This window comes from Osmerus eperlanus, chromosome 21 (genome assembly GCF_963692335.1).
Source record: "Osmerus eperlanus chromosome 21, fOsmEpe2.1, whole genome shotgun sequence".
NCBI classification, from domain to species: Eukaryota; Metazoa; Chordata; class Actinopteri; order Osmeriformes; family Osmeridae; genus Osmerus; species Osmerus eperlanus.
Window position 1 is genome coordinate 5,072,834 of NC_085038.1, and position 24,166 is coordinate 5,096,999.

General features: G+C 43.8%; 4 protein-coding genes across 13 annotated transcripts; 2 read left to right on the forward strand and 2 right to left on the reverse strand.

Moving 5' to 3' along the window:
* Window positions 1-2: 2 nt before the first annotated feature.
* cdadc1 (cytidine and dCMP deaminase domain containing 1) lies at window positions 3-6,895 on the reverse strand. Its single transcript, XM_062446755.1, has 10 exons — window positions 6,756-6,895; window positions 6,480-6,586; window positions 5,995-6,172; window positions 5,279-5,771; window positions 5,006-5,106; window positions 4,300-4,349; window positions 3,909-4,078; window positions 3,534-3,723; window positions 3,310-3,367; window positions 3-2,935 (listed from the first exon to the last, which is right to left on the reverse strand). Exons 1-10 carry the CDS (start codon window positions 6,877-6,879, stop codon window positions 2,838-2,840), a joined length of 1,569 nt encoding a protein of 522 aa, XP_062302739.1. The 5' UTR covers window positions 6,880-6,895; the 3' UTR covers window positions 3-2,837.
* On the reverse strand, window positions 6,835-14,630 carry rcbtb1 (regulator of chromosome condensation (RCC1) and BTB (POZ) domain containing protein 1). 5 transcript variants are annotated; one of them, XM_062446750.1, is made up of 13 exons: window positions 14,330-14,630; window positions 14,210-14,245; window positions 13,444-13,696; window positions 13,099-13,249; window positions 12,439-12,605; window positions 11,838-11,996; window positions 11,541-11,648; window positions 11,247-11,389; window positions 9,727-9,920; window positions 9,283-9,409; window positions 9,033-9,184; window positions 8,812-8,942; window positions 6,835-8,283 (listed from the first exon to the last, which is right to left on the reverse strand). In XM_062446750.1, the coding sequence occupies exons 2-13, from the start codon at window positions 14,227-14,229 to the stop codon at window positions 8,143-8,145; spliced, it is 1,746 nt and encodes a 581-aa protein (XP_062302734.1). In that variant the 5' UTR covers window positions 14,230-14,245; window positions 14,330-14,630; the 3' UTR covers window positions 6,835-8,142. The 5 variants fall into 5 exon arrangements, with proteins under 5 accessions (XP_062302734.1, XP_062302736.1, XP_062302737.1 ...); XM_062446752.1 differs by having other exon boundaries at window positions 14,511-14,525; XM_062446753.1 differs by lacking the exon at window positions 14,210-14,245 and having other exon boundaries at window positions 14,299-14,630.
* Window positions 14,631-14,767: 137 nt separating this feature from the next.
* On the forward strand, window positions 14,768-16,568 carry arl11 (ADP-ribosylation factor-like 11). Its single transcript, XM_062446757.1, has 2 exons — window positions 14,768-15,461; window positions 15,875-16,568. Exons 1-2 carry the CDS (start codon window positions 15,238-15,240, stop codon window positions 16,179-16,181), a joined length of 531 nt encoding a protein of 176 aa, XP_062302741.1. The 5' UTR covers window positions 14,768-15,237; the 3' UTR covers window positions 16,182-16,568.
* A 127-nt stretch (window positions 16,569-16,695) lies between these two features.
* Window positions 16,696-23,496, forward strand: LOC134007341 (cyclin-T2-like). Of its 6 annotated transcripts, XM_062446743.1 has the most exons (9): window positions 16,721-16,987; window positions 17,994-18,075; window positions 18,179-18,307; window positions 18,661-18,721; window positions 18,917-18,979; window positions 19,124-19,169; window positions 20,644-20,807; window positions 21,162-21,232; window positions 21,354-23,496. In XM_062446743.1, exons 1-9 carry the CDS (start codon window positions 16,830-16,832, stop codon window positions 22,431-22,433), a joined length of 1,854 nt encoding a protein of 617 aa, XP_062302727.1. In that variant the 5' UTR covers window positions 16,721-16,829; the 3' UTR covers window positions 22,434-23,496. The 6 variants fall into 6 exon arrangements, with proteins under 6 accessions (XP_062302731.1, XP_062302730.1, XP_062302732.1 ...); XM_062446747.1 differs by lacking the exon at window positions 21,162-21,232 and having other exon boundaries at window positions 16,696-16,987; window positions 21,354-21,515; XM_062446746.1 differs by lacking the exons at window positions 21,162-21,232; window positions 21,354-23,496 and adding an exon at window positions 20,895-21,137 and having other exon boundaries at window positions 16,696-16,987; window positions 20,644-20,818.
* Window positions 23,497-24,166: the final 670 nt, after the last annotated feature.

The following is a 24,166-nucleotide window of genomic DNA, read 5'->3' on the forward strand; positions in this document are numbered from 1 at the left end:
TACTCTGAATGCCTTGCATTTACACTAACAGGTAATTGGTTATTAAAACATCTAAATTGGTCGTTTTGTTTTTACCCAGAAGACTAATTATGAACCTAAAATAAGCATAATGTTTATTTTTAATATGAAACGTACAGTTCATATGACTAGTAGAATTATTTTAATCATTGGTTCTCTTCATGAGAGGCTGATGGCTACTTTCCGTTTTATTGAATGCTAGGGTTTCTTTTGGTTCCGCCACGGGCTCGGTTATGATTATTTTTACTTTAATTAAAGTGTTTGTTTCCTTTGTCATGTGAATGAATGCTGGTTTTACCTGTTTGTGAGTGACATAGTATAATCCACAAAGGCATTTTTCGGGAGACCTCTGTTGAAGGAGGAGGATATGGGGAGATGTTTTTTTTTTTCTATACATAAGTGATTTCTTTGATCTTTTGTTATTATTTCGATAGGAGTTTAGAAGCGTATCTGTGGGAACACATTAACAGTTGGGGACTAACATTCAGAGGTGCCTTTTTGGTTTTGTGTTTTCCCTTTCTCTTTTGTATACTTTAAACACCTTCTAGGGGAGCTTAATTCTTAATTTGAAAATATGGTCTGATTGAGCATATTTTGTGTGATTAAGCAATGAACCTCTGACTCACTATATCTGAGTTATGCTGCACCGAGAGGCCAAATCTAAGAGGATGTTAGGAGGAGTTGACCATGAACAGGCTAGGTGGTGCCATCTTGCTGTGAACAAATATATCACATGTAGCCAAGGACCACAAAACAATACATGGAGGTGAAACAAATTCACTATCACACGCTGTATGACCAGAATTTGTGATTTAGTTGCAAAAGGTGAAGAAAAATATAAAACAAATCAATCGATAATGTGTAATATGAAGTAGGAAAATAATTATTGGTTGTTCTTGATATTGCCAAATTGTGGATAGGTTGAACAAGGCACAAGGCACATAAATAGTTACTTTTGTGTCATAATGCACTTGTTTACTTTGTGAAAAAACAAAGCCGCTAGAAGACTTAAGCTGTGACAGTATTCTACATGTTTAAAACCAGACTTAACAGATTCAGGCATTCTCAAACTGAACCATCACCTGAGCCAAATTCATCTAACTTCTTCACTTATCCTCTGTTTCTGGACAGAATGTTTGGTCAAATTAAAAACAATTGGACATTCTGCCCATCTCTACAATGGGATTCATCTGAAAACCAACCATGTGTATTTTCCACCTTGATGCTACAGTATGACATCACCAATAAAACAGAACAGAATACTGTTCAGTGTGTTTGTCATGTTTAGTAATGGTTAATTGCTTATTGCGAAACACTGTAAAATGAGATGGGTTATTATTTCAACCTTCTCAACTAACATTTACTTATTCAGGAGTAGGTGGAACAGACTGCCAGAATAGGTTTTATTTTACAAATCATACCTCCGAGGTAGCATGCACTGACTGGGATGCAAAATGGAGGCTTATTTAACTGCTTGAGCATACACAAATTTTTTCAATTATGTTTAAAAAATTATAATATATATTACTATATACAGGGTTCCTGCAGGTTTCAGTAAGTCAAATTTAAAACCTTTTTAATACATTTTAAGACCATAAAGATTGAAATGTAAGACTTGCACAATGAATTACCAAAAAAATATTCAAATCAGAGAAATTCTGAAATCATTGAAAAAGCATTAATTTTCTTCTACCCCGTGGTGTAGTGGGTTGAGAACAAGGGCCTACACCGCAACAACCTGGGTTCAAAACCAGCACAGAGCGTAGTGCCAAACACATCCGTGGGCCCAAATCCTTGTAACCGCAGCGCCCTCCCAGACTGTCCAGATCCCCTCTCCCAACTGTCTGTCCAGGTACCCAACTGTCCCCACCAGGAAAGGCTCAACCAAGAGTCTAAAAATAAATTTACCTTTTATCAGTTTTATTTATAAGTCGAGTTTTATGTATAAGTCCAAGAGAAAAAATTAAGCAATAAGAAGATCCTTCAGCCAGATTTGAACACAAGACCCCTCACACAGTAGCCCACATCCTTAACCATTGAGCTATCAGGGGTCTTAACCATCTCCACTCAACATCAAATTTGACAACATCAAATCCAAACTTTAAATAGTTTATTTTAACTTAAAAGTTACATTGTGGTTATGTGAGATGTGGGACTTCACCTCACAGTTTCATAAATATTGTCTCTCCTCTCCGCCAAACGCTTGTTAATCTTAGGAAGATTCTCTTTAGTTTAGTTTGGTTAGAAACAGAGTGTGAAATGTTTAGTAATGATAATCGGGGGGGGTCAGCTTCTTCTCCAGGGCGTAAAGTAATATTTACGATTACAGGTAAGTCCTAATTGGGGGGTTAACCCCCCCCCCCCAAGCCCCCCCATAATTCAAACCCTGGACTCTAGAGTTCCGCTTTGTAGGCTACGACTCAATACTTTTTTGCTACTTTGTAATAACTTTTTGCGGCCAGCGTTTCTAAAAATAAACGAGGGTAAAACCTTTTTTTAGACCTGACTAAATTAAATTAAGACATCGGATGAAAATCTGTCCGTTTTTAAGACATTTTAAGGCCTTAAATTTAAAGTTCTGAATTTTAGACTTTTTAAGACCCCGCGGGGACCCTGTATATAGTACCCTTTAAGGTGTACCGCTTAAAATATAGAATCGCCTTAACCTCCCTCCTTCCACTGGATCCATGTAAAGCTGTCTTTCTTTCTCCCCTCTTCAAAATGCATACCCATCTGGGATGGGATCTTACAGAAGGTGATTCAGTTGGTTCCTCCATTAGTGTACACACCCTGGGTGTTCCATCTACTATGAGTGTTGTTCAGACAGGTGGGAGGTTGCTAAAGTGGTCCGGCCGATGTCTCTTGCTAGTCCGGGACTCCTGTTCCGCTTGTCTGTCATGCTTCCCCATGCATCCATCTGGAATCAAAACAACATATTCATGCAAGATCAAAACAATGCAACAGTATGGTCAGGCATGACATTTACACCAGCCTCATGAATCAGAATCTGAATTGTGTTTAAAGTGTTCACAAACAAGGAATTTAATTTGGTGGGCAGGTGCATACAGTAAACATAATAAACATATTGAATCCTAAATCTTAGTGTGTGTGCTATCCTTAAATATACAATATGAAAAATGTAGCAAAATTTACAACAAAATACTGATAGAACTATACAATATAAAATAAAACTAAAAATATGAGAGTGCAGTAGGGCTGTATGTGGTAAAGTGACTGTCAGTGTCAGTTTGGGGCCTTTTGTTAATAAACTAATTGAAATGCACTACTCACTTGCAAGATGATGAGCATCGTGTGCGGAGGCACAGGTATCTTGGGAGGTCTTCTGCCACTGTGACAAAGCAAAAAGTGAAGGGGATGTTTTTTATTTGTGTCGTAAGTAAAAGTCTTGGCTTCCTCCAGACAGTTGAGTGCTATGATCATGACGCATCATATCCTGTCCACGACCATTGTTGTTTGGGCAGAGTCAGAGAAGAGGCAGAAGATAGGCTACTCACAATGAACTTTTGGACTCCTGGGAGACTGCTGAAGCGAAGATAAGAGATGTCCCCCTTGTCCTTCCCGCTGTCCAGGTCCGTGGTGTAGATCTGTTTGATGCCCGCCCCCAGGATCAGGGGCATACACTCGTCACATGGACACTTGGTCACAAACAGCATGGTGTTCTCCTCATCTTTGACCTCAGAACTCCTGCATGGCAAGATAGGAGGGTTCTACACTGTATATTCAAAGTATTTATGAATTATTGTTTATAAAATATATAGTCCTGTAGAAGCCCTAATACTGCAAATGTAAAATTGATACGATAGAGTAATTATAAAATACCCAAATCCCCAATTCCTCTAAATTGAGACTACACCCAAGATCCTCCATACCTGAAGGTAAGGGCGTTCTGCTCGGCATGGACGATGTAGCGGTACTTGCGTCTCTGCCGGTCCTGCTGCTTGTTGTCCATCTGAGGGTACTCTGCATACTCTGAGCCCACTGGGTAGGCGTTGTACCCACAACCCACCAAGTACAGCCTCCCGGTACCATCACAACGTCCCTGGACCACAACAACGCAACCATCAGTAAATGCCAAATAGGTTCATCCGTCTTCCTTACTGTGTAGCTAGAATCTTGAAAGTCAAGGAAGGAGGATTTCAAGAACTGGATGTTGAAGCAGTATGTCTGCAAGTCTGAGGTATTAATATGAAAATGATACGTGTGCTATACAGACCAAATTTGTTGACTATAAGATAAGCAAAAAGCAAAAAGGGTACTTACAGATTTAGCTTCTGCCCAAATCACAGCCCCAACCCCAACCTTATGGTCCTCTGGAATATGAGCAGAAAAGAACACGTTTATGCATGCTCAACAACAGCTAATTAACAAAATCCTCACCACCAATATGCTCTGGCACCAGAGCTGTCAGACTAGGAAATTGTCTTCCAACCACCAGCATTGTCAGCAGATGTCCCTCTAGGCAACACAGCACCTAGCAATCAGTAAACTTGTCTAACTTGTATTAAGACAAGGTTCTCTTCTCCACCTGAACTGGTTGCAACGTTTTGTTTGGGATTGCAGGACGAGTTGTATGGCTGGCCTTATCTTTGCTGTATCAGGGGATGGTACCATGTTGACCGCTGGTAGAGTGCCTAAATGTGTGGAATCCTCCCATCCAAGCCATTACTTTTTTGAACTTCTGCCTTCTGGAAGACGCTACAGATCTATGCGAGCTGGAACGACACGCCTCAACAACAGCTTCTTCCCCTCTGCTATCAGACTCCTGAACTCCCAAAGCTGACCTGGACTTTTTCTATTTTTTATTTTTTTCCTATCCCCACCTCCTCACTGGACTGAGCTACCTATCACAAAAGAATACCACCAACATTGTTGTGTGGCAATAAAGTTTGTATCTATCTATCTATCTATCTATTAGGAAGGGAGGGAGGGGTGGACAGAGGGATGAACAGAGTAGGAGAGCACAGACCTGTTCTGTAGGCCAGCAGCATGGCCTGTATGATGCAGTGCCGGGCGATCTCCTGGGACACCGGCCGGGTCTGAGGCAGATCATCACACTGTGGCTCCTTCCTGTGGGGAGAAGACATGGCTATGTTAGTCTATGTTAGTATGTCAAATGACTGCTCATTTGACATACAGTAAACCAGTCAGAAAAACCTCAGGAGGATCATAAGTATGGACAACAAAAAAAAAGACTTGAATCACCCTAAGTAACAGCAAGGGTTAATAAGGTATGTTTCACCTGTCATTTTCCATCTTGTAGAAGCCATGCTGGAGAGGTGGAACACTAGCAGACACTGAGGCAAGAACCTCAACAAGCTCCCTCATGTTCTGCCGCAGGCTAGAGAAGTATGGTTCCATGCAGAAGTTCTCTAGGCCCATCTTGGTAATAATGTCTCTGTGCTGCTGTTCCGGAAGTATGAACCTGGAGAACCTGCCCAAGTTCTGTCTCCACTGTCTCCTGAAGAGGTCTTCTACATCCAGATCGGGAGTGTCGTTGGACACCCTCTCCATGAAGTCACACTTCTTGGAGGTCTCATTCACAAACTGCTGCAAGCCAGGGGCCAGGGGCTGCAGAATGACACCAATGTGAGGGCGACTGTTGGCCTTCATCTTCTCAACTGCCACGACATCCAGCACAGCCTCCTGGGAAATACTGTCCGTCCGGTCACAAGCTCCTGCCAGTAGACTCATCTCCGGGTCACCAGGCCAGAAGGAGATCCTGCTCACCCCGGCTAGCCAAGAAAATCAATCAGCAATTTAATTTAAAGGATGCAATGAGTTGAGTCATTGCCACGTATGTTAAATCCTTTGTTGTGTTTAAAATCTGATTGAACAGGTCAATGTCCAATATGATAAGAACTAAATATAGGATTATATTGAAGCTATTGCCACTCTACACCAGTGCCAAGGATGTAGCGTTTGGTTTGAAGACTGGTTGATGCTGGGCTGGCCTACCATTGATGATCATCTTGAGGCAGGTGGCACAGGGTCTCCTGGAGAAGTAGAGCTCACAGGAAGCCAACCGAGGTCCATGTTGGATCACAGCCAACTGGCCTGCATGCAGCTCTGCTCCAGAGCAGTGCAGACCCACCACCCTGTGCTCCCGGACCACCACCAAGCCTGTTCCTTGCACCTGACGCACAGGAGAAAATGTTACTACATCCTTCCAAATCTTTTCTGTATTTTTTTTTTATCCTACTATTCATAGTGGACTTTCAAGGGATAATTAAATGCAATCCAAAAATCCGACTTAATCCATTATGAAAAATAAAATACTTGGTCTAGTGTGATCAACCCTAGGCTATCTGGAGCTTGTCATAACATGTCATTTGAACGTGATTTTATGTAAGGGGAATCGATCATTCAAATTGGTACACATTGAAGGAAAGGCAAGGACAGATGTACCGAAGTTTTCTACAGTGGTGAGCTGTCCAGCTTACCGACTCATTGTCATCATTTCTGTGTTCGAGTTCTTCTCTGGGGAACAGTTCCATCCATAGACTAAGTAGTGTGAAAAGGTTGCCTTTTGACAATCTGGGGCCATGCCCTGAAACACAAACCAAACGTCATCGATTACTACTGGGTTTTTTGGTAGCAAACCGAGCGCTAAATGCTAATGCTTGTTGTTTATGGCCAGTTGGATTAGGCTACGTGGAATTCCATGATTCATGAGGCTTAACTTTACACTAGGTTTCGATTCAGTGATGGATTCTCACCTTGTACTTTACTGTCGGTCTGTGTACCGGCCTCTTTTACATCGCGACCTCCGTTACAATGACACAAGACGGCACAATGTTGCTGCAAAGCTTCGTTTATATTCGCGTTGTTTGCTCTTGCCATTCAATTCGTCACAGGACTAATTTCGCCGACCTGCATATGTATCCTAGAATGATGTATGCGTTCCGTCTTTAGCCCTGGCTTCTACAGTATTTTGCTATGGCGTAGGTCAATAGGCGGAGACTGTCAGTTGGTACGCCCAACCCCTCGAACTGACAGGCCAATCACACATCGACGCACAAAGGAAACATGAACAATTTTAATAATCTTTTCATGTTTAGCAATACGCCCAACCCCTCGAACTGACAGGCCAATCACACATCGACGCACAAAGGAAACATGAACAATTTTAATAATCTTTTCATGTTTAGCAATAATTCCTATTTGCATCTAAAAATGTAAGTAACAAAACGCTACATCAGCTATACATTTGCTATAACGTAACAAAGCATGTGATTTACTCTTGTACAATTACTAAGGAAAACAAATATTTGGGTCACTACAGAAACCAATAAAAACATGCCAAATAAATCTCAGTAAACTCAGGAATGTAACAATAATATATAAAGATGCTTACTCTTTCTTTAAAAACAAATACCGTTTTAAAGTTGTTAATGGTCCATCATCGAATGCCATCATCCCTTTGAGAAAAGAGCAGACGCACACCAGCCCAAACGCACATGCAGTCTACGTCTGTGTCATGTTGTCCTTACTTTCTCTGATCAAACTGTCAAAGGCATTCTAATTCTCCAGAAAGATCCAATGACACACCAACTTAACCAACTCGCAAGCATTCAAACATTGTAACTTAACACATTAAATAACAGCTTCCCTGTTTTTATGTGACCTGTTAAAGCAGTGGTATTAGTACCTGGGTACTAAAGTAATAGAAATCAATCAAATGAGTGCATAAACTTGTTATCTCAGTATAGTGGAAGCAAGATGCGTACTAAGCATTGTGGGACACAAATGTACCAGACATCCAACTTATGAGGACAGTATGCATATTCCCAATGACGCAGGGTTGTAAACTTGCAATGATTTAGACTCAGTGTAAAGTCTTCCCTCAAAGAACAACGCCACCTGTCTGTGTGGAGGAGCAGGTGCAGACAGGACACCAACGTCATCCAACATCAGGTTTTTTGGCCATTTAACTGGCAGTGGCATTCACTCACTCATCCCAGGAGGCAGTTCAGCTGGAACTGACATATGACAAATAACAATAGTGCAGGTTCAGGTCGTTTCCATGCTGTGAGAGGGTTGCCAGTGCCAGCTGGTGCCCCAGTTGACCACCCTGAGCCTGGGGCAGGGTGGCAGCGCCTCTGGTCAGTTCTTGAAGGCGCCACAGCGGCTGGCGCGGCAGATGAACTCCTTGAGCATGTTGCCGTCGATCTGCCAGAAGGCAGCCGTCTGGGTCACTTCCGTCAGGTGGTTCACACAGAACTTGAAGCAGAACTCTTCCAGGTCCTAACGGGTCAAAGGTGAAACTTAAACAGTCTGCTGGATCAGATGTACATGGGTGTGAATGGTGAAACGAAAGGTTAAAATTGTTGCATGTGTTTCCTTAACCAACTGCAGATTTGACCAGGTTGATTTCTAATGATGAGAAATAAAAATATGGTTCCATGCAGTCCATTTAGGAAGCGGTCTAAATTTGGTTAATTCTGTGACGAAATCATGCAGGTTTGCAATTGAGGAGAATTCAGCCTCGTGTTGCAATGTTCCAGCTTCAAGGCAAACCCCAGAAGGCCTACTACACCTGTCTCAAGTGTCGCGTGTCGCCCAAAGCACTCTGACGCATTGGTTTACTTTCAAATAATGTAAAAACAAATAAGACAAAAAGACATGACGCTGTATTGTAAAGACGAGGACAACAGCTGTATCTACATTTAAAAATTCAAGACGTGTATCCCTTAACGTCACGTTAGGGTAAAGTTGCCTAATTAAATGCTTTTTGTCCCAGCAATCTCATGAATGTGTGTGTGTGTGTCTCACCTCAGCATCGTAGCGGACGGCAGCTGACAGCAAGGAGAAGGCGTTCGCCACGGTGATGCCCCTCTTGATGATGTGCTGGCACAGCCTCTTGAGACGATTCTCACAGTAGGACGTGGCCAGATCCAACAGGCCTGTGAGACGCACATGCATGCTGCGGAAGTGAGCGAGTGTGCGTTTTCAGAAGAACACATATCAGGGCAACTATGCAGGATGGCACTGACCTATGGCGTCCTCTGGGGGCAGGTCCACTTGGTCGGTGTAGAGGTACTCGAGGAAGGAGCGATAGACGGGGTAGGAGAACTGGTCGATCTCGATCACCTCCTGCATGTCCTCCGTCCAGTGGGACTGGAACATGGAGCGGAAGTGTTCACACCTGACCACGGGAGAGACAGGAGGACACATGAAACAGTCAGTGAATCATCCATCACATCACTGCAGCAAGGCGAGAGGACCCTCAGCCAATCGGCTCACCTGATCTTGAGCACAGCTTTGTGGACGTGGACGAATTTGCCGTCAATGCTGAACTTGAGGTCGGCTGTTTCGGGGCTGTCGAACTCTTTCCTCAGGGACTGGGCCACGGTCAGGAAGTCATCATGCTCTAGGACAGATCACATGACATGATGCCTTAGCTGGGGTTGGCGTGTGGTCGCTTTGTTTTGAGTGCCTCCACCTCAACAAGGACTCAGTTTATTTAGTTTATTTTAGTAAAGTGTATTTGCTTTGCTAATAATGATATACGTGATACAAGTAATAAACTGTCTAGTGTTTTTAGGTGCTAAGATACTATCTAAAAAACAGACAGCAGGCAAATCTGGGCCCTCGCCACTATCAGTCACTCTCCTTTGTCTTGCTCAAAAAAATGAAACCATATGCAGAGACAAAGGACAGCCCAGAGCTGGCCATGTTGAGACTCACCCATGGACAGCAGCCTCCACATAACAGAGGGGGTGGCGAAGCAGGCAAACACGTCATCCGTGGTGCCGAAGTGTGTGAGGTGGGGCAGGACGATGGACTGGCCGCGGCACTGGCCCCACATGAACACCTGGCCGCTCTGCGTCTTGGCGGCCGACGTGTGTGTGGAGTGGCACGCTGCGATCTCGATGATCCTGCTGTTGAAGGGGAGGGAGGGTTGGACGGAGCACACGCCTGAGCCTTTAGGATCAAGAAGTACTCGCGCCACGCACGGGGCTGCAGCGTCTCACTCTGCAGAGCGTCATCCCTGCTGGAGACTGAAGGCTGTCCTCTAGATGTCTCCAGGCTATTTCCAGCCCTCCCGTTTCCCGTTACAGGGCAGCATAAACAAACCCAAACTGCTATACTGTAACCCCGCCTACAAGGTTATACATCTTCTACCCTCGTCCACGACTAAACTCTCTCTGCCGTGATCCGAACACTGACAAATAACCTGTCAGTTACAAAGCTGGAGGAGATATATATAAATGTGTTTCTACACACGGCACTTCAAGTTCTGTCCACAAATCTGTATTTATGTTCAAGATTTCTATTAATAAAATAATTTATGTTATAAGCATGGTATGCCACATACATAGCTAAAGGATATCATGTTGAAATGTTACATGTTCAGATTCTTCTGGGGAAAGGTTTCGCGGAACTGGAGGATAAGAAAAATTGTCGGATGTACCCTGAATGACCTCCATTTGAGATAAAAAGGGACACAAGGGAAGAAGTGGAGACGTTCCAAACAGGAAGCTGCTAAACAGAAGCCGCTCTGCAATGCCACTGCCCAGGGCTGCGTTTCCCGAAAGCGACGTAAGCCTAAGTTGATCGTAGAATCCATCGTAGGACGAATCTTAGTTTTACAGGCCGTTCCCAAAGACATCGTAGCTAGTGTCTCTTGAAAATTCGTAGCTCTTGAAAGCGCATAGATTAGCCTACTCCTTACGAGCATGTTTGGGCATGCTTGTAAGGAAATGATACGCATGTAAGAAATATCGATGGTTTCGTTTTTTGCTCGATTGTTGCTACGATCCATCGTTATTGGGAAACGCAGCTCAGCACAAGTCTTGTCAAGGCCAAGATGGAGTTGCAGAAAAGAAAATATTGAAGATGCTTTTAGGCCAACATGTTTTTGCTCGACCAAAAACATTTGTAATCCACTGATTACTAAAACAGTAGTTTTTCACCTATTCTAGTTTTTTTTCTATCAAAACTATATATTGAACAATAGCACTGGCTGCAATCACAGACCTCTACTCCAACCATTCTAGGTTTTTGCCATTGTGACAGAAATTTACTTGGAAATTGGGTGAAGTGACCTAAAGATTGTGGTTGCATTCACTGGATATTTTGTACAGTGTATGCAAGTCAACAATTGGGTTGGGTGGGGAGGGAGGGTAGCTCCTAAAGAGGATGCAGAGAGCCCTGTCAGTAATACACCACAGCCTGGACCCTCTCACACACACACGGTTCCTTACCTCTCCTTCTCTGCCATTATCTGGACAGGGTTCAGTTGGTTACTCTTGTTCCCTGTGCCCAGCTGGCCATAGGTGTTAGCCCCCCAGGCATACAGCAAGCCCTCGTCTGTTAGTGCCAGAGAGTGAGCGTAGCCAGATGCTATCTGGAGGTTTGGAACATAACACAGGGATTAGGGACATGGGACGGTTTAAGGCCAGGGGGTTTTAGCAACTAGGTGGTTCTGGGACCCAGTGTTGCTTGGACACCCTGGGAAACAGACCAGCAGGGCACCAGTAGTCTCCCCCCTCCCTTACCTGGAGCACACAGAGGCTCTGCAGCCCTGCTAGGCGACAGGGGGTCAGCTGGTTACCATTGTTACCGACCCCCAGCTGTCCGTTGCCGTTATAACCCCAGCCATACACCTGCAGGAGGTACCAGAGACATCACTATCACATACTGATTGTCAGTTACACCTCAGAGAGTTGTGCTACAAGACTTGTGTTTGACACATTAGAGGTGTTATTCAATCTTTGAGCAGTTGGTTCTCTCTGTTTGCAACTTAAAAAGGCTAAATTAGGTCGTTTTAGGACCTTGGATATCTTTCTGCTCACCTCTCCATTGTCTACCACAGCCATGGAGGAGGTCTGACCGCAAGAGATGCCCGTCACCACCTTGCCCTGCAGGCAGCCGGACACCTTGCGTGGGGTGGGCTGGTTTGCCGTGGACCCAGAGCCCACCTGGCCACAGTTATTGTAGCCCCAAGCAAACACCTGGCACATACACACAATGTCAAAACAACAGAACAAACTCAAACTAAGTATATGGATCAATGTGAAGCATGGAAAATCAGTAAGACTCACGCAAAACACTTTCCCTTTGTCTGACTGTCTATTAGCAGACTGTCTTGCTGGCTGACTAGCTGAAAGACTATTTACTGGCTGACCGCAGGTGAACCTCAGGCAGCCTGGCCAAAGCTAATGACCTTGAGATTAAAATAAACTGATTAGTCTGGGAGAGATAGGCAGGGTGGAGGCAGTGAGCAAGTTGGGGCTCATTTATTGGCCTGGTGGACAGGAGGCAAATGGAATCATAAATAGTGTCTCTTCTTGAATGATAAGGAGCCCTCATAGAAACTCACGTTCATGTCAGTTGTTTCCAATGTCTTGTGAACCCATGTGTCGGGAAGGAAACCCTTTCACTGCCTTTCCTCACCTCACCATCGTGCATAAGTGCCATGGAGTGGTGCGAGCCACACACCACCTCCTTCACCCTCTTGTTCGGCAGGTTGGCAGACACCAGGATGGGGGACACCCCTTGGTTTGTGGTGCCGTTACCCAGCTGACTGTATCCGTTGTGCCCCCAGGCAAATAAGTCTCCGTCTGTAACAACAATACTCTTCAGGGAACGGCAAAGTAGATGGTTATATTTACACAAAACAACGATATATGGGCAGTAATGGTACAACATCATGATACATTACGATAGGGTACAGTTCTCCTCAATATACTTTACATGTATTTATTAATAATCAGTAAGACGGAACCAACTGACTTCTGAAGAGCTGCTGGGTACAGCAACTCCATATAGCATTCTCAATTTTAGCCAAAGCTAAAAAAGGGCTGAAGGTAGCAACATTAATCAAATCAAAATGTATTTGTATAGCCCTTTTTACACGCAAGCATGTCACAGAGGGCTTCACATATGCCCATAGAACTGCCCCTCAACCAACATAAACCCTCAAGGAAGACAAGGAAAAACTCCCAGCAAAACTCACTGGAGGAGAAAAATGGAAGATTTTTCCATTTAAAGTCCAAGAGACTTCCATTTAACGGAAGAACATTAGCTCTGAGCCGTGCAGTGGGGTGTGCATACCTTCGGTTGCAAGTAAGACATGGGGTCCACTGCCATAGCTCAAGCTGACCACCTTCTTCCCTCGCAGGAAATCCAACTTCTTTGGTACAATGGTGCTGAGGCTGTCCCCTGTGCCCAAGCAGTTACTGCAGTTCATCCCAAACACATACACCTAAAGCCAGAAGTGAAACACAGGCACATAGCCCATGTGTGAACTAGTCCTCTGAAAGTGAAGGTTTTTGAATTGACCAAACATCTAATTCTATGTAAAGTGAGTGTAAGGTACAACACAGAACTTGAGAACAGGGGTAAACAATCCACAGCTTGGGAACAGGGTAAACAATAGGGACCCATTTGCGGTCTCACCTCATCGTCATGGGTGATGTAGATGGCCTCGTTGGCTGAGGTCCCGAACACACAGGCCTGTCGGATGGAGGAGATGTCCTGGGGCCCGAGGAGGGTGAACAGAGGCCACTTGCTGACATCCACCATGGCTTGGTACCTTACCCTAGCCCGCCTGGGCGGAGGGGTGGGACAGGGAGTCGTGGCTGGAGCTGGGCCAGTGGCAGGAGGGGAGGGACTGGAACTGGCAGGGCCAGTGAAACTATCCCCACTTACACTTGACATGGCAAGACAACCACCAGAGACAAGCAGTTTCTCACAAAATTAAAAAAAGGATCAGTTTTGACGTTTCAGACTCATGCTACACGGACATGCAGATGAAGGATTAAAATTCCCAAATTTTAAACTTTTCTGTCATTTATGGCGTTGTGATTATGTTTGGTTTATAAAGCTTGGCTTTAAGCAAAATCATTCTAACGTCCAAAGAAGCAATCTGTAAGAACCTGACGGGTGGAGCATGCTAGCAATCGAGCCAAGCTTGTACTAACTTAAGACACAAAGCTACGGCACATAAGCAAACTAGCTACGATCTACTGTCAAAATAGCAAGTAGATACACAAGCATGCCAGCAGGCTGATTATGTCCTACTACATAAAAATGAATAGTTAGCCACCCACGCTTTCAGAATTAGAGTTAGCTAACTAGCTTGGTAGCTGACAGCCAGGCAGTACACACTAGCGCTACAACACAGAAGAACTGATACCTAGCTAGCAGTCTATCCGTAGCCTACCTAAAGCATCGCTCCATCATCTTATCACCAAGAAAACTGAGGGGGGGGAGACAAAAGAGAAACATTTAACATCCAGTTCATTGGCATACCTCACTGGCATCTGATTCGTGGGTAAATTACCAGAAACAGTCCTTTCACTTAGGCATTAACGATGAGAAAACAAAAACAGTTTCCCGACTTCTGCGTTCATGTGGAAATAACTGACGTCATCATTGACTAGACAGCGTTCCATTCGCAACATTTTGCAGCCATGCTGTGCCCATTGTGCTACATCGAAACAAGGGCATTAATGTTAACTTACGCTTCTATTATGTCTGTGATTCATTATGTGAACGCCTCTCTGATACAACAGGCTACAAACTATATCAAGTTCAAGTAGCTAAAGCTCAATAGGAGAAAACCACCACAACTCCCATCTGCCATTTTATGAACACACACCTGATACTCATCAGCCAATCACATTAGTCACACACCTGATTCTCATCAGCTATTCATAGAAAAGTCCTTAGAAAAATATTTGGACCATTCACGATAGCTGACCCTAAATACAACCAGACTGATCATCACTCTACTCTTGCGATCAATTCTCTCTCCATCTCTTCCTCTACCTTGCAGCCTCTCTTTCTGCTGTCCAGGTTGCCAAGTTCAACCTACACGTATTCATTTTAGTCAAATAGGGCTAAGAACCCGTCCACGTTAAAATGTGGAAAAACTGGTTTTGTCATGTGATCTAACACTGGGGACACACCTCCCTGAGCAGTTCATGTTTAAACAGGGAAGTGAGAGTGATAGAGTGGACACATGTCCGTGTTCACAAACCTGCAATTATTTCAGATGCTGTTTGGCTCAATTATTTTTTAATACTGACAGGTGATTGTATCGTAGAGGAGTCTGTCTTAACTGATGGTTTCTCCTGATACCTACGTTGAGGACCCAAAAAATTGTTTAGAATCAGAAAGACTGCTGAGAGAGAAAGTACCTTGTTTTATTTGACCATCAACAGCTGGATTAGCTAGTCAGGTGTCATTATGGGTCAACTTTTGTCCAGAAATATCAAGAAACCTCCTCAGGTGGTTCTACTGGGTCTGGATTCTTCTGGAAAGTCCACCCTCCTCTCCAGGCTCCAAACAGGGCTGGTCATGGACACTTCCCCCACTGTGGGCTTCAATGTGGGGACTCTGGAGCTGAACAAGAACACATCTCTCATTGTGTGGGACGTGGGAGGCCAAAGGAAGATGAGATCCAACTGGAGGTATGGCTCTAGTTTCTCTGTGTTGGGGACATGACAGTGATGGAATGAAAGAGGTTGGTTAATACATGTGTATAAAATATGTCAGTTGTTTATCAGTGTTAGGCTCTAAAGTAGTGTCTTTTAAAATTGAGTTACACCTACTGACACTTCTTTCAAGAAATGTAAGTATAATCAGTTTAATTACTCTTTCAGATGCACAATGTGCCAATACATCACAACCTTAAGAATGTAGATGTAAAACATCATACTAGCATACAAACATGATTCTAACATTGTACCATTAAACATATCATCTTTTCCATTAACTGTACAGCTTGCTAACCATATAACCAACTCCACTAGTTATTACATATGAACTATATTATCATTCCTACTGCTATCACCTTTTAACTATGACATTATCTTAACCTAAGGTACTACTTGGACGACTGTAAGGCCCTGGTTTTTGTGGTGGATAGTAGTGACCGGGCACGTATGGGGGAGGCCCAGAATGCCCTGAAGAAAGTCCTGGAAGACGAGAACCTGAAGGATGTTCCTCTGATGGTGCTGGCTAACAAGAAGGACCTTCCCAATTCTATGACCATCCGGGAACTGTCCAACCTGCTGGAGCTTCCCAGCTACAAGGACCGAATGTGGGAAATCCAGGCATGCAGCGCTTTGAAGGGCCTAGGGCTAATGCAAGCCTTCCTCTCTGTGGCCAAACTCATCCGTGAGAGCTGAGGGAGGTGGGGTGACAGGCACTAGTGGGTTGCGGGACGGGGTTCAATAGATCAATTATGGAAAATGTGGTATAGCAGAAATGGCCCAAGAGGGTAGCTGGTGGTGAAAAGCCTGCTGGTGTAGCCTTGGGAACTTCACCAACTGGATATACTACAGAGACTTGAGCAACTAACCTCATGGCTGTGGTACAACCTCCAAGTTGGGACTTGTCAAGAATTTTAACTTTTTGTTAGGTATAAGGAGACATTCATATACATGTATATAAATAAATGTGCATTCCACTAACAAATGTATAAAGTTTCCCTACAGTTCATCATAGCCTACAGGCTACTGTACAATATGATTGACGAGGATGCTGTTATAAAATTAAATTAGGTGCTTTGTCCATTTTAAGAATTTCCAGATTAATTTTGTTTTTAATTTTACATTTTAAAAAGAAAGAGCTCCTTTCCTTTATTTACAGAGAATGAGTCAAATAAAAAAAACTTGAACAGCACTGGAGGAGACCAGCCTGTTACATTTTCAGATATCCTGAAGCCATACGGAAGAAGAAAATAATGTGCTTCAGTGTGAGCTGGAGCTGCGCATGCGCGAGTGAAGTTTCCGCTCCTTGTCCGCCAACGTCGCCGGGGCTGATGTTGGAGCGTAATGGCGGCGCACCGGGGACCTTCTTCGAAATGGCTCTTTTCCCGGGAGCAGCTCGAAGATACACCATCTCGTCGTACCGGGGTGGAATCCGATAGAGAACTTTCCTATCGGCAGCAGGCCGCCAACCTAATTCAAGATATGGGCCAGAGACTTAATGTGTATCCTTTCTGATTCGAAGGAAAGCGTTTCATCAAGGAAATGAGCTCAGTCTGTTTCCTGGAGAACCACTAGAATCAATATATATTCTACTTAAGAAAACCATTATAAATTGTTAAGAGGGCGGATTTATGTGTTTATTTGACGTTTAGTCACATTGAAAAGTGTAAACACATCAGCAGTTAAATGCAATTGTGGTCCTAGTCCACTATGATGAAGCTTTTGAAATCATCATGGTACCTTAGCTAGCACGCTGTGTGTTTTCAGCAAATAGACAGAGCCTAATGTGTGTGTTGCTTGGGATGTGGCCTTGTCTTTGTGAGGCTAAGGCTAGCTAGCTAGCTTTTTAACCGACGTGATAATGATGACTGCACGTTCATTGTTGGGTGTTCTGTACAGTATCTTGCATGACAAACTGGCGATTCCCACATCACGTCTAATTATTGTTTTAATACTATAGTTACATTTCTATCTGCTCAATATCAATGTGATGGTTGTAGCTAATATTGACTAGGCTAGCACTAGCTTATACAATGTTACCAGTCACGCTACCGTTGATTTTTGATCTTCAATGTAAAGCTAGCTAGCTACGTTAGCTGGTTGTTGGGTACATCGGCAGCTAGGCTAGCTAGTTTCTTGGGCGTTTCACATGCACACGTTTAGTAAGATGTTGCGCCAATAAATAGATAATAAAAGTCAGCCATCTTTTGCTGAACACTGCATAATTTAACTAGAAATATAAAGAATCTAGTGCTAACGTTGTTGTTTCAGTGTTAGTGGGAGGTATTCGACGTCAAATTATTGAAGCGTTCTAAAATATGTAGTCTACGCAATCTTGCTGGCTACTAGCTATCATATCAATTTTAACCGTGCGTATCAAGCAAGGTTTACTGCAGTAGATACTTTGACTAGTATGTTGCTAGCTAGCTAGCTAGCTCTGACTAGCTACCTGGAGCATAAGTCATTTGTGCAGTTGTAGTTGATGCGTTCCTTAACTTATGTTTACAGGTCTCAACTAATTATCAATACAGCAATTGTTTACATGCACAGATTTTATATGATTCACTCATTCTCCAAATTTCCCAGAAATGTAAGTGATTGTTCTCATTTTACCTCATTATGACCCTCTAATTGTGCACGCTAAACTGATGTTAAATAAAGTCTGTCTAATCTTCAATTTGATGTCTCTACAGATAATATCTCAAACAACTTTATTCTTGGCTGCCAAGGTCGAGGAACAACCTAGGAAGCTTGAACATGTGATTAAAGTTGCACACGCCTGTGTCAACCCTCAAGACCCCCCTCTAGATACAAAGAGTAATGTAAGTGATCTTTATGGGTGGGATATGTGCTTCATTATCAGTAAAGTTAAAAGTATGGTTACCCTAACCACGAACCACAGAGACTGTAAAAAAAATTAATGGTTAATGTAAAGGGCAAATCTAGCTTTAACCATCTATTCCATTATTCCTGATAGAGACTGAAGGGGACATTCACTGTGAATTTTGCTCAGTGACCACTGTAGTTCCATTCCTTCTAGCGGCACCGTTTTTGTGGAAATTGTGCCATTTTGGCATCCACAATCTGTTCCCGATTCACACAAAATGTTCCCAAGTCAACCTTGGTCACGGAAATGTTGAAACTGTTTATAAATATATAATCTATTGAACTTCAGGCATACCATCAGCAAGCTCAAGAGCTGGTCTTACTAGAAACGATAGTACTGCAAACGCTGGGTAAGTTCTATGGAACTGTCAGTTTTGGAATCATGATGTTTGGGGGCACAAATCTTGTTTATGTAGTTTTAACATCTTACTTTTACACGAGCAATGATTCGGTGATAACATTGAGTGATATGAATACATTGTTTATTGTATTCAACGTGAAATTTGCTGTATACTTGTTTTTTCATATGGAATCAATCTTTACAGGTTTTGAAATAACAATTGAACATCCTCACACTGATGTTGTGAGATGTTCCCAGCTAGTGCGAGGTAGAGGCTTCTTTCTTCACTTCTCATGATCTGTCTTGTAAAAAACAACTACATTTCATAGCCATGTTGTATTGCTGTTCCATGACATCACTCTTTCACAGCAAGATGCTGACCCTAACCTTTCTTTTGCCTCCTTTCTTGCAGCAAGCAAGGATTTGGCACAGACTTCCTATTTCATGGCTACCAACAGGTTGTTATCCTGTTCCCACTTGTTGCACTTGTGATGGCACACTATAGCTTCCTGTACTGCAGGGTCCCCCTTCCTGTGTCCAACGCCCTGTTTGCGCCAGGTTTCTGGGAAACCCTCACAGGGTTGTACCGGCCAGGTTGCAGTGCGGTGTATTGTACAAGGGCTCAATGTTGGCACATAGGGGTTGAATGCACAATGTGAAGTGTAGTGGTGCTGTTTACCTCACGTTTGCTTGGTACAGAGTGCATATGTCAAAAAAACACAATTGGTAGCCTGAATATAGATTGCCACTAAAGATTGCAAAGATGTAAACTTAGAAGTTGTCCTGGTAAGTATGAAGGATATTCATTTAATTTTTGTTTATATATTTATGTTTGACTAAGTTATAGGCTGAAATTAGTCCCCCTTCAAGAACTACACTGTAAAAGTTAAATGCCATCTAGTGACAGTTGACTACTGACAATTGGAATAAGACACAGACCATGACCTGGTTTCTCAACAATGTCAAAAACCTGTCAAATGGGAAGAAACACTAAACTTAAACAAAGACCAACCATCTAGTTTTGTATGTACATAAAATGGCTACACAACCTTTGCAGTCCAGTTTGGGGGCTGGAGCATTTCTTCACCTGAGTCTCAAAAACTGTGGTGTTTCTCAATCTTATTTGGTGTAAAGGCTTGTCTGTTATGGTTTATTCTTTAGCATCCAAAATATAAAGTTGCAACTGATTAGATTTTTGTTTTATCCTGTAACTGATGCATCATTACACACAGGGTTGAGAAACACTTTTATATTTGAGTTAACATGTGAATTCTATTAATTGTTAGTTTGTTATATTATTTAGCTTTGGAGTTTTGATTATTTTCCACTTTGTTTTAGAAACAGCAGTTACACTGCCAAGGATGACTATTTCGTAGCAATTGATCTCCAGCTGCAATATACAATGTCTGGACAGTGTAAATGACTTTTCAATGAGTTGAATACATTTGTAATCTTTTATAATGTGAATGGAGTCATGTTACTCTGCTAAATGGCTATATGAATGTATAACAAGTCAGACTTGGTCATCAAGACCAATAATTCAGGACCATTTAATTAATCATTTATCTGAAAATGGCTGAACTGAAATGGGTAAATAGACAACAAAGCAGGAACTATTATTTAACAGAATGGGACCATGTTCAGACATTGTACATTCAAAGAACAAGTGACCACCTAGAATTGTCATAAAGTAAAGTATCAAAGTTGATAAGGTAAGGGTGTGTATGTGTCAAGAACATAATTCATCTTTTCCGAGAAACAATTATGTGACAGTCGTCCCTCACTTAAAGTCTCTGGTTGAGAAAGACTTGCGTATGACTGTGGTACTATGTTCATGCATGATGTGTATAATAATCATGTCACCTGCCCTTCAGTCTCCAGCCTTTGGTTAATGACGGTGTGTCTCCTTTGTGTTCTTGTCTCCTCTCCCAGCCTGCACCTCACCACCTTCTGCCTGCAGCACAAGCCCACAGTCATCGCCTGCGTCTGCATCCACCTGGCCTGCAAGTGGTCCAACTGGGAGATCCCCGTCTCCACCGACGGCAAGCACTGGTGGGAGTACCTGGACCGCAGCGTCACGCTGCAGCTGCTGGATGGTATGTCCCGCCTCTATACAGGCTGTAGCTGCTGGATGGTATGTCCCGCCTCTATACAGGCTGTAGCTGCTGGATGGTATGTCCCGCCGCTATACAGGCTGTCTCTCCCCAACGTTACTCTGGCTCCACTCATGGTCAGCACCGTGTCTTTAGGGTGTGTTGTGTAGACGTGAGTTTGGGCCAAATTCTCATCGACAAACCTGTAGAATTGGGTTCAGGTCTTCCGTAGAAAATCAGTCAGATACCCAATCTTTATTCCACACCAGTAGTGATATTGTCTCAAATAGCGACACCCAAATCAGCAGTTTACATACCGGGCCAGTCCAGTGATGGAGTTGTGTTTTGTCTGTGTAGAGCTGACCCACGAGTTCCTGCAGATACTAGAAAAGACGCCCAGTAGGTTGAAAAGGATACGAAACTGGAGGGTAAGTGCTGTCGCGTTGATTGAAAATGACCGATTATCTTTTCCGAATAGCAGTGATTTAAGCAGTTGTTTTGTGAGATGTCATTGAACTGATCTTGACCAACACTCACCCCTTCCCTCAGGCCACACAAGCTGCTAAGAAGCCAAAGACAGATTTCCAGTCGGGGGACAATGCCTTCCAGGGGACCTCCTCCATGGACAGCATTCCTGGTGTCACCAGCAATTCTTTTTTCCCCTCCACCTCCATGTTGGACTCTGGAGATATGCTCTCCCTGGACGGAGCAGGGGCGTCTTACGGCTCCTACCAAGCTCTCGGAGACCCCTCCGATACGTGCGGCTTCGACCAGGGTCCTCCTTTTCCTTCACTAGTCACCCATTCAAAGTACACCCCAAGTAAACACGAACACAAAGCGGGCAGCGGTGGGGAGAAGCACCCACAGCCCAGCAACCCCCCGCCTTTCCCCCGTCCTCAGAAAATGACTCTAGACAGGTACAGAGAGAAGCACGCTGCAGACCTGGCCCTGCACAACGGGCGCGAGGAGCAGCCGGGGGAAGTGTACCTGTCCCCCACTCCCTCCGGTCACCACCACCATCACTACCACCACCACAAGAAACGCTCGCAGCCCCAGCAGGCCCCTCCGGCGGGCGAGCGGAGGGACAAGGCCAGTTCAAAAAAAACCCGTCCTCCTCCGTCCTTTGCCGAGAACGGAAGCGCCAGCAGCGAAGAGCTAAAGATGAGGATCAAGGTGTCGTCGGAGCGCTCCCACACCGCCTCGGAGCAGGGCGGGGCCACACACGGCAGAGACAAGCACAAAGACCCCTCGGGCCACCGTCACCCCAAGCACGGCCACTCCCACCCCTACGCCACGAGCAGCAACGGGCGAGGGGTGGCTGACGGGGCCACACTGGCCTTCCGGGGCCCCACGGGCCACAGCAGCGACTCTGGTTCCAGCTCCTCCAGGAAAAGGGGCCACCCGGACAGCTCCCACAACCACCACCACCACTCTGCCAAGAGCAGCAGGAGCTCCAAGAGTGCTGGTGGCTCCGCCCACTACTCCTCAGAGGGCAGCCAGAGGACGGTGGAGAGGCACGGCCACGAGGGAACCAACGGAACGCTGGGCTCCAACGGCCAACACACCGACTACAAAGACACTTTCGACATGCTGGACTCTCTGCTAAGTGCCCAAGGGATGAACCTGTGAACCAGGGTCCATGGAGGGCGGTGTCGGATAGATTTGAGAATTAGGTTTTCATGATTTTAAGAAATGTGGAGTAAGGAACAAAAAAATGATTTTATGACTTAAGTTATGTCAATTCCGCATCATCCCCAGTCCTTTCCTGTGTTAATTATTGAGTATCCTTAAAGGTTAGCCAGATTCGTACTACATACAGAGCTTTGAGCTGCCTGTTTGAGAACTCCAGGCGAGTGCCAGGTTTGGTTCTGTGATTTGGGGGGGTGGGGGGGGGGGGGGGGAAATGAAAAAGAGGATTTAAATTCCGTTTTAATGCAAGCCATCTTTTTATGTTGTTTTTAAGTGACGTGCATGTTTCAATCACAAAAGGGAAGAACTAGGCAGGTGATGGTTGACAGTTTAATGTTGTGTACATTTGTCTAGGTTACCGTTTTATTCCTTGAACGAAAAGTAAAAAAAACTCAGGTCTTGAAACTTTTTGATATGAGAAAGAATCTTCCTCTCCTTGGGTGTCCTGCCTTTTATCTGTGGAGATGTGTAACGTTTGTCCATTGTTGCTACGGACGAAGCTCAGCTTCTGTCTCCGGAGCTTGTGTCTTTGTCCACAAGAGGAGGGCACAAATTGTAGGTTTGTATGATGAGAATCGGACTGATCTCACACTGCTAGTCGAGGCCATGTACTGTCTGGTGGTGTCCTGAAACTGCTCGTTGAGACAGCCTCAAAGCTTAAACGCAGACCATTCTAGAGCTATAAATGAAGTTTACGTTAAAAAAAAACTATCTGCTGTGAAGTGCATTTGAGATCTCAGCAAAATTGCAAAAAGCCTTGTGATTGTAAGTTGTCAATTGCTATTCAAAATGGTAAATGTCTAATTAACCATGTGAAAAGACCTCTGTATAAGATTGTATATAGGACTGTAGTTCAGAGTTATAAACAGTTGGCCCAGTCCAAACATTGTCATTCAGTGTATTATGAGGGCCTAAAGCAGACTTTCTGTATTGATGAAAATATTCTTGATTTGTGTGCCGGGAGCCCTAATAAAAGTGTAAAACACAATTTTACACAACACAGGATTGTCTGATGTCAACGTGAACCATGTACAGCTTCTTGAACAACGTATTTCCTTTATCTCCACTAGGTGGGGATATTCCATCACTGGTTGGAGGACAGATGGTACAAAATGTTGGGTCTTTAAACCCTGTTGACTAGGCAGATCTGTCTATGAAAAAGGCTCTGATTAATTACTCATGTCTGTATGTTGTGCTCATGTATAACATTCAGAACTGGCCATGTCCAGCTTCTCCTGGACTAGCCAGGTGCTGTTTTCGAGGCCCAGTTCACTCAGCAGAAACTGCAGGTGAGTCAGCCAAGGGATAAGCTAGCACAAGTGTCTCCATGACAGTCACTAGTTGCTATCAAAGAAGAACTGGTCATTATTTTCTGGAGAGATAGCAATGGAGTCTTGTCAGTAAAATTGAGGACATTAAATAGTTGAGTGCAGAACTGGGTACTCAAAGAGCAAAGTTATACTATGGTATACTTTAATATTACATACTTAACAGAAATAATATACTGTAACTTAAAACACTGAATTTAATATTACTGTGTTTTGTCCAATTTGTTTAAATGTCATGCATTTAATTGATTACAATGTATTGCTATCAAATATAGACTACTATAGGCCAAATAAGTTATTCGCATGTAAAACGTGAGTGCCAAGTATCCAGAATGAGCGCAAATC